Source organism: Myotis daubentonii, chromosome 1 (assembly GCF_963259705.1).
Source record: "Myotis daubentonii chromosome 1, mMyoDau2.1, whole genome shotgun sequence".
NCBI lineage: Eukaryota > Metazoa > Chordata > Mammalia > Chiroptera > Vespertilionidae > Myotis > Myotis daubentonii.
Genome location: NC_081840.1, coordinates 77,313,488 through 77,323,972, shown reverse-complemented (window position 1 = coordinate 77,323,972; position 10,485 = coordinate 77,313,488). Strand labels below are relative to the sequence as shown.

Below are 10,485 nucleotides of genomic sequence, written 5' to 3'. Positions count from 1 at the left end.
TTGCTGGGTCATATAATAACTATTGTTTCATGATTTGAAGAACTTCAGACCATTTTCTATTGTTGCTGCACCATTTTACACACTCATAAAGTCTAAGGAGCTTTATTTCTTTATATTCTCACCAATTCTTTTTATTTTTTTTGTCTTTTTAATTAAGCCATGTTAGGGGCTATATTTGAGAAGTGGTATTTTCCTGTGTTTTTCAAGGACAAATGGTGTTTGTAGCATATACCCTTTACCCAAATGAGGAAGTTTTGTTAGGAATTTATTTCTTTATTATGGGTGAATATTTACTATACAATTATAATTTTGTGTAACTATTGAGATGATTAAATGATGTTTTTATTCAGGTGGATTTCTTTGATTTAAATGTTAAGTAAACATTACATGAAAGCCATGGTTATAATATATTACCTTTTATAACCTGCCATTTCTTTGGCTAATATTTTGTTTAGAAGTTTTGAATTTCTGTTTATTAAATGAGATTTTCCAATATTTAAAAATTTTCTCTATTCAGGTTTTAACATAAAAATTATTCCATCCTTGTAAAATGTTATTTTCTTTTTTTTGTATTTATTAAGTTTGGTGCACCAGTCAAGTTATGTATGACAGATGATGCTGTCATAATTACTTTAAAATCTCAGTGGTTAAAAGAAATAGTTGTTTATTTCTTGCACATACATAGCAGTTAATTTTGAATCAAGGTGATCCTCCAGGTCAGCTACACTATATGTGATGACTAACAATTGAACCTTCATATCAATACACAATTTAACAATCACCACAACCTGAAAAAGCAGAGATTGAAAGTTAAGTGAAATGACACATGCCATTTCTACCCACATTCCCTTTTTGTTGGTAATCCTCACCCGAGGATATTTTTTTCCCCATTGATTTTTTTTAGAGAGAGTGGTTAGTAACCACTGAGCAAAATCGGCTAGGTCATCGTTTTTTATCCCATGCAAGTGCTATGGCCACGTCAATCTTCAGAAGGCTTGCAATCCTCCTGGGTTGCTGGAAGGAGAGGGAACTGGATACTAGTGAACAGTCGTGCACTCCATAGTCAGCCTTCAGACTCACAACTGAGAATTCATTTCCTCCCTTCCTCCCAGGAAGGAAGCAGGTACTCCTCTGAGAGAGATGTTAGGATCCCCTTCCAGTGACTCCTTCTGATCGATATACTGTAGTCTTCTTCAGGTCTTGATGTGACTCCTTTGAAGCACTATGAAGAAACAAATAAACAGAAAACAAAAAACAAGTAAACTATTCCTCCACACACTCAACGTACAATTATGAAACAGTTACTGGATTATGTTGTATGAAGTTCCCCTGCAAAGGAGAAAGAAGAGAGACACACAGCTTTGGTCCCAAGCAAGTCTGTCACCCCGGGAGGCACTCCTATGGCATTCCTTACCCTGTTTTGATGAGACTGCTTTCTGCAGGGAGTTCTCTGCTCACTGTTTTTCACATTCCCTGGCTCAGCAGGCCGGGGGAGTCTTCTTCCATTGTCTTCTTTAGCCACATAGTAAGGGCTATGCCTTTCTTAGGGAATAATTTTCTCAGCCCATTTTCTTCCTTGATTTGTCAAGAGGAAGAATTATTTTGAATCTCTAATGATCATAGTTTGTTTTAGTCAAAGCTGCTTTTGGCCTTCCAGAACTTTCAAAAAGTGAGTAGCCTTCTTGTCTATTTGATTCCAGTAAGCGTCATATATTTATGTATTAAAAATGTATTGCAAACCAGTCCGCCCGTGACCACATTGCTCATAACAGAAGACTGACCAAGAGGACCTAGGCCCTCTTGCTGAAGTCAGTGTTGTTGGACGATTGTTCATCTAACTCCTTCAGTAGCGCCACTGTACCTGTCCTTTCTCCTTCAGAACAAGCAGGTGTCGGGCAGTATTGAGAACCCCCTTCTCTTACTGAAACTGGAGGCTTTATGAACTGGTCAGGATGTGCTGGGAACTTGATAGCACTTAAAGTTGTCAAACCGTTCGGCCCTTGCAGACACTGGCCACAAGTCAGTGTGGTTCTTAGAGTTCCCCAATGAGCAGAGTCAACACTTTATTTTGAATGTGGAAACAAATCTCAGATTAGAATATGAAAATAACATAAAAATAAATGTGTATATATTTTTAAATTTTGTTTTTATTTAATATATATATATATATATATATATATCTGAAAGTCAATAATTCAAGATGAGAATTAGAAAACTACTCCTGATTTTCCTGAAATAAATGGCTCCATTCATCTGTTTAGGAATAATTTAAAAAGCACTTTGTGATTTATTTCAACCCAAGTTACAGATATAATACCTAGGAATCCGAGGTATTATGCACTGTTTCATACACTGAGCTCATTATGGGTTGGTTTTTTTTTAATACAAGGGAAGTTTACTTTAGAAGGTCTCAGCTGTGGCAGCACACACAGTGCCTGCCCTCTTCCTTCCTGTGGTTCATGGCTTTTCCCTAGCTTCGGAGCAGGTGGATGCCTTTATGGAGCTCAAAGGTTTTTGTTAATCTTCCACTGTCATTTCTATTACTGTGGGATCCCGAGAGCACAAAAGTACTTCGCTGAGTCTGCCAGTTGTAAGGACGAGATGGTGAGGCTGATGGAATTCTTTTCCCTTTGAAAATTCACAAAGTAGCGATCCTGTTTTGCATTTGGGTCAGAAAAGAATTGATAAATAAGGAAAACCATCTCTCCACTGGGAGGCTGTTTGTACCAATACAAAGCATAAAATCTCCAACTGGTTTCATATGTGCAGTCCATTGTCACAGCTTCTCCTTCCTGCACTGTCACTGTAGTCTGAGCTTGAGTGACTTTCTCAGTCATGATGAATCCTATAGAAAAAAAAAGAAAAGAAAAAACAGGGTTGCTCCTCTGAAATGACTCAGATGGGCTATTGAAGAATACATTACTTTACAACACAAGAACAAAGAAAAAAAATCGCATAGTGTTTTATTTTCTTGCCTCTATCCCTTTTAACATTCCCACCAGTTACAACTTCCATAGTCCCATCCTAGTCTCTAAGAGGAAGCTGAGGCCCCATGTTTGGGGCCACACGTACTGAAGCGAAAGAAGAACATGAATGCCCACAGCAGGCCTGGACAGAGCATGAAAGAAAGTATTCTGGTTGAAATTTCTCTTGTTCTCATTTTAGCCCAGGGACTAGTCCTTCTCTGAGTGCCTCAGTGCTGAGTGCCTGTTAGATGTTTCTGCTGCTGAACAGGAAGTAAAGTTCATACGTAGAATGTTACATTTGCTCTATTCAGAGATGGAAACATCCACCCCACCCCAATCCTCTGTATTGCTTAGATCAGTGGTTCTCAACCTTCCTAATGCTGCGACCCTTTAATACAGTTCCTCATGTTGTGGTGACCCCCAACCATAAAATTATTTTCGTTGCTACTTCATAACTGTAATTTTGCTACTGTTATGAATCATAATGTAAATATCTGATATGCAGGATGTATTGTCATTGTTACAAATTGAACATAATTAAAGCATAGTAATTAATTACAAAAACAATATGTAATTATATATGTGTTTTCCAATGGTCTTAGGTGACCCCTATGAAAGGGTCGTTCAACCCCCAAAGGGGTCGCGACCCACAGGTTGAGAACCGCTGGCTTAGATGATTTTCTGTAGCAATACATTTGAAAATGGCTATTATATATCTGGCAAGATATATGAAGTTTAATTATCTCTTTTGTTATTGAATTCTTGATTGAGACTATTGTGATCAGAGACTATATTTTGAATGATTTAAATCTTTTAAAATTGACTAAGGCTTGTTTTAATCAATTAAGGCTTCTTATAGAGAAGAGAGTCAACTTTGATACATATTCCATGTGCATTAGAAAAGAGTATGTATTCTATTTTATTGGGGGGGGGAGGTAAAATGTTATACATACATAAATTTGATAAAAATATTAATTGTGTTAGTCATATTTTTTTCTACATTTCTACTGAGAAAGTGTGTTAATGTCTACTACTCTGGTTGTATATTTGTTTATTGATTTTTATATAAATGAACAAATTCTATTGATTAACTCTACTGATTCATCTTTGATATAATTTGAAGCTATGTTATTAAGTGCATATAGAAATAGTATTGTCCTAGCTTCCTGGTAGATTGTATATGTAATCATTTTGAAATATTGCTCTATATTTCTAGTAGGTTAGAAGTTCAGGTAACCACCTGGACATAGCAATTGGCATCCTGAGTTGAAGGGCATTGTTGCAACCTCCACTTTGTAGCTGGTGGGTCAGAAGCACAGGCAACAATCTAAGCTTGGGACTGGCATCTGAAGTGGGGTGGGAGGCAGTATTGTAGGACTGAGCCCCAAACCAATGGGATTTGATGCTATCTCCAGGTAGATAATGTCAGAATGGAGCTGAATTGTAGGACACCAACTGTTGTCTGAAGAATTACTTCATGTATGGGGAAAACTGCTGCCCTATTCCTTCACATACATGTTGAAATTGAGTCCAGTAACCTCAAAACATTGAGTTGAGCAGTTATCTAGAATCTAGATATAAATCTAGAATAAATCAAGCATATTGTTCAAATACTGTCTCTCATATGTTGTTCCATGGGAAGAATTATGATGTTATCTGAAAGTATGGCTTTTACATGTGGTCCTATGTGGTCTCTGAGCCAGCTGTGAGGGAGTTCTTCCTAGAATAAATTCAACAGCTTCCTTTCTAGATCTTATCTTACACATTTCAACAACTAGTTGCTAAGAAGTGTCTAGGTAAAGCTTGTAATTCTTCTTTTAGAATATGGCAATAAGCAATTGCCTCAGGTTGAGTTCTGTTTGTTTGTGAGGCTCATCTATCTTTTTCTTTTTTAAAAAAATATATTTTATTGATTTTTTACAGAGAGGAATGGAGAGGGATAGAGAGTTAAAAACATCAATGAGAGAGAAACATCGATCAGCTGCCTCTTGCACACTCCTTACTGGGTATGTGCCCACAACCAAGGTACATGCCCTTGACCAGAATCGAACCTGGGACCCTTGAGTCCACAGGCCAATGCTCTATCCACTGAGCCAAACCAGTTAGGGCATATTTTTTCTTTTCTTTAAGTGGACTCTCTGAGACAACAGAAATATGTTGTAGAAGAGCAGTTCTCAACATATGGGTCGCGACCCCTTTGGCGGTAGAACGACCCTTTCACAGGGGTCGCCTAAGACCATCCTGCATATCAGATATTTACATTATGATTCATAACAGTAGCAACACTGCAGTTATGAAGTAGCAACGAAAATAATTTTATGGTTGGGTCACAACATGAGGAACTGTATTTAAAGGGCCAGAAGGTTGAGAACCACTGTTGTAGAGTCTTTTAGCTGGGATGGTGATACGATGAACTTGATAAATTTAGTTGCTTTCTGGAAGTTCACAGAATATTGACCCTATGTTGCATTGGTTTCTGCATTTTTGTGCTAAGAAATGTGGAAAATCATCTCACCACTGGGAGGCCTTTGTACCAATACAATACATAATATACAACCCTGGTGTCATATAAACAGTTTGGTTCCACAGTCTAATCCTCCTGCCTAGATGTTGTTGGATGGGATTGAGTGACCTTCTGGGATATGCCAGATCCTATAGACATAAGAAATAACCAGATTGATCCCCAGAGCTCACCTTAAGGAAGTTGCCAAGAATTTCTTGTCAGGTTACAGTTAAATTTTAAGTCAAGGAAGAAAGACTCAAAATCTGGTTTCTTTCTACTTCTTTCTTATTTTCCTGGAATGTTTGTTACAGTTGGCCATTGTGCATCCCCTGTGTCCCTCCTCACCATCTCCCCTGAATCCTAGCATGTCCTAGGCCTCATTATCAGCAACTGTTCCTGTCAAGGAAAATAGAGGTCATCAGTGCCCATAATATGCTGAAAATAGTTTTTTAGCACCTCCATCTCTAAGAAAATAGTGCGTGCTCTGGGCTTAGGACGAGTATTATTCAATTTTGTGTAAAGCTCCACTTAGAATTGTTGGAGATGGGCAATGCAGCTGTCTCAGAACAAAAAAAAAAATGGTTTGGTGGGGATGGGTGGGATGAGTCATTAAATCATGTCCTACTCATAACTGCATAGACTATATTGAACCACTAGATGTGTTTAAGATAGCCTTTCCTCCTAATAAGGGGTGCTCAATTATTCTCCAGAAATGTTGCCCATGTCAATTTATTCTCAGATTCAGATTTGCATTAAAAGAACAATTCCTATGTGTTCCTTCCCAAATGAAGAAAAGATACATTAAATAAAATGCAGGTAAGGCTCTGTATCCTTGTATGGGAAAGAGATAAATTCTTACACACAACGTTTCATGGTAAAACTAGAACCCATGCATGCTTTTTTTTTGGCCTCTTTCCCTCTGAATACCTGTTTTCAAACACTCTCCTTTAAAGAGTACTCTCTTTTCTGATTTATTTAGGCTTCTTGTTATGATCTAGGTAACATTTCACTAGGACAAAATAAAATTTCCATTCTGTTCAATGTTACTTGCACTGGACTAAGTATAATAAAAGACCATGTCTATGATGAGATATTATGTCCAATGATTCCAGGTCATTAGCCAGTCTGTTAGATTAGGAGAAAAAGATCCTTTTTCTCTACTCTCACCTCTAGTCCATCATGCTGCCCAACTAAAAGAAGAAATTCTGGAACCACCATACCAGGTTGATCACTCCCACAATTTTATTTAGAGAACTTAGGCACTCTTGAAATGAACACTTATGATCAACACTAATAAAAGAGAAAAATGGTAATTGGCGTACGAGCTACCCTTTTCATTGGCTAATCAGGGCTATATGCAAATTAACTGCCAACTAAGATTGGCAGTTAACTGCCAACTAAGATTGGCAGTTAACTGCCAACAAGATGGCGGTTAATTTGCATACGTAGGCACAATGCAGGGAGGCGAAAGGGAAAGCAGGAAGAAGCCCCCTGCCACTGACAGTGATTGGAAACCCAGGGGGGAGCTAAGAGCTGGGGGGCAGGGCAAAGGCGGCCCTGGGGCCGCCTTTGCCCTGCCCCCCAGCCATGATTGGAGAATCAGGTGCCTTTTCCGCCCTGGCCAGTGATAGCAGGAAGTAGGGGTGGAGCCAGCGATGGGAGCTGGGCACGGTCGAAGCTGGCAGTCCCAGGAGCTAGGGGTCCCTTGCCTGGGCCTAAAGCGAAGCCCACGATCACGGGGCCACTGCAACTGCGGGTCCCTGCTGCCCGGGCCGGACGCCTAGGCCAGAGGCGTCAGGCTTGGGCAAGGGGCTGATCCTGCGATTGGAGGGTGATGGGGGTCAACGCCTGAGGGCTCCCAGTATGTGAGAGGGGGCAGGCTGGGCTGAGGGACACTCCCCCCCCCCCACACACACACCCAGTGCACGAATTTCGTGCACCGGGCCCCTAGTTAATAATAAAAATATTACCTACAATTCACTGAGCACTTAATGTGTTCTAGGAACTTCGTGGACATAATCTTACTTAATTTTCCTCTTGTGGAAAAGGTGAACCTTGAGAGAAATTGTTACCCCTCCCTTCCTATTTTATAGAGGGGAGATAGAGATAGAGGCTCAGAAACCTCCTTAAGATCACAGAGCTAGTAAATGGCAGACATGGGATATAATAGCTTTCTAATTTAGGAATGAACTTTGATTACCACGTACTACTTCTTGTTATCTCCCCTAACCTTATGCTTCTCCTTCTTTTATTTTTTCATTCCAAATTAAAACAGAAGAATTACTTAACTATGGAGTTAACAGAAGTGTTACAGATTATCATGAGGTCTAGAACCTTAACATTTTTATCCACCTTATTTTTATATCGATTTTATTGAACATAAGTTCTATAACATGTCAAATGTTTGACAAATTCATATACTTGTGTAACCACTACACAGATTGATATGCAATTTTTATTGCCTTATAAGCTTCCTAGTAATTAACCCCTGGCAACCATAACCTGATTTTTGTTGCCATGGATTAGATTTGCCTTTTTCTGAAATCTCATCTATATAAATTATTTAGTAGGCACCCTTGTGTGTCTAGTTTCTTTCTTTCAGGATAATGTTTGGAAATTTACCCATATTGATAGAAAAAAAAGCAGTTTATTTTTGTTGCTGAGTAGTATTAAATATTATGATTCTACCAGTTCCTTTGTTCATTTACAGACTCTTCTGCCATACCCAACCTGCTGTTGGAGCACATTAATGAATTTTTCAGTCATTACACTCTTCAGTTCTAAGATTTCCACTTTTTATTTATGGTTTAATTTCTTTGCTGAGATTTTATTTCTGTTCACTTATTAAGAAAATATTTTCCTAAATTTTAAAATATATTTTATTTAGTTTTTGCACATATTTATTATAGGTGCTTTAAAATGTTTGCCTGCTAAATTAGATAAGTTGAGCCATCCCAGAGTCAGTTTCTATTTGCTTTTTTCTTGACTATGAGTCATATTTTCCTAATAATTTTTGGTTGTATAATGAAGATCAATGACTATAATTCCATTTGTGAATTTTAACTTCTCTAATAAAGAAAGAACATATTTTGCTCTTTGCCATTCTAAATTCTTAAAAACAAACAAACAAACATTTGTTGAGCACTTACAATGCATGCCAATGTTGTGCTGGGTTTGACATAGGGGAACAACTGAGGAGTGTTATTGACCACAGCGTATCTGGGCAAACTGGTAAGAAAAGGTATTGTGTAGGTAACTCAGAGTACCCCGAGACAGAACTGAAAATCAATCAGAATAAAGTACAGTGAGAAGGAAAGGAAAAGTCAGTCTAAAAATGCAAGTACTTTTCAATTACATTTCTATAAAACAGATATTGAAGATCATGGAAAAAATATTACTAGAGAGCCCTCCAGGTAAGTGACATTAGCCATATACCAAGTTCAATCATGATACCCAAAAATGAACGATGCAGAAAACTTATTTTTATTGTTGTTGATTTTTTTCATTAGCTCCCTAACCATAAACTGTGGATACCCAGCAGAAAAAATAGAAGTTATTTTCAATTTTAGACAGGAATACATCCACAAAAGTAGTTCACATATGTAGCTTAAGTCATATCGTAATTCACTTTGGTATTTGAAACTGAAATTATTTGATTTAATTACATAAGTACCTACCCAGCAATTATATAATGATAAAAAACAAGTTAAATTAGATATGAACTTAAAAGATGGTCCACTTTTTGCATTTTATATTAAAGCAATTGAGTTTCCCTCAGATTTCTCTTATTTCATAGGTGAGCCTCCTGGTAAGTGCCCCAAGGGTGCCCTGTGCTAAGAAAGCATCTGTGGCCCAGCTTCAGGTTTGAGTACAGCCTCCGGAGGCCTGAGCGTCACTGTGCTGCTCCTGCACAGACGTAGGTGCCTGAGTGACTGGGCTGGGAGGCTGTGATGTACAGGGAGCTGTGCTGCTTTTTTTCATCCAATGTGGCGGTTATTTTGTCATGACTCTCTTCTCCACCTTTTCTTAATATCATCAAGAAGATGGGACCTTCACCATGCTTCTGCCAGTACCAGTGCAAGGCATATAAAGACTGTGAGGATTTACACTCGATGGTAACCTCTTCACCCTCTTGAATGATCAAGGACTGAGGACTCTGCTGCATTTCTTGGCTTCTCACACCTGATCAGAAAAACAATTCAAGGACACAGGAAACCCACATGAGATGCTCGGTCTCATAAAAGGAAGGGCAATTTTCTTTCCTCCTTCCTTACTCAAAACATAAACATCCCCACATAATTATAGAATATGTATGATTTTCATAAGAGCCCTCCCCAGGTCAGAAAGACAACCCAATTTCTGCCCTCAGGCTGCTGTCACCATTTAAGCCTCTCCTAGGCTGACCGGGTACTCACAAGCCAATCGCCACAACAGAGTGCCTAAAAGCACTTTCGGGAGAGTATCCATCCCTTGGCTCCCCAGCAAATCCAACAGACCGTGTCAGATTCTGAATGGGCTTCCTCAGCAGGAATTACTTTGAGCTCAGAGCGAGGTCTGTTGCAGTTGTGTCTAGAATACTGAAACTTAGGGGAACAGCCAATCAGAGACATCACAGCACTTTCACCCTTTACAGAGAACCATGTACATCTAGAATACTTTTAAAACAGTGCCCTCCTCTGGCCAGGCTGAGAAATAATTAAAATTTGGGCGCTCTTGAATAAGTTTCCATCCAATATATGTCTCTTTTTTTTTTGATTTAAGGAAAGGCCTATCAATATACTGTATTAGAGTACAGAATTTCTCCAGGATTCACAGAAAGAGAAAAATCAAGGGAAAAATAGTTAACATTTTATTATACCATTTGCTTCTTCAGATCACTTTAGTGCATATCAGTGCCTTCAAGATAATGTACAAGCATCTTATAATGGCTCAAAATTATTTTTGCAAAGTGATGTCTGCATATTGTTCTAGTTTTATGTTTTCTGTTGCCCATTTTGAGTTGTATGCTCCAGCCAT

At 38.5% G+C, this 10,485-nt stretch overlaps 1 gene segment (V, D, J or C); it reads right to left on the bottom strand.

The window, feature by feature from the left end:
• Nucleotides 1-8,928: 8,928 nt before the first annotated feature.
• On the bottom strand, nucleotides 8,929-10,021 carry LOC132240112 (T cell receptor alpha variable 30-like). The segment is given in 2 exon segments: nucleotides 8,929-9,651; nucleotides 9,885-10,021. Coding segments are annotated over 2 exon segments (342 nt in total).
• Between the last annotated feature and the right edge of the window lie 464 nt (nucleotides 10,022-10,485).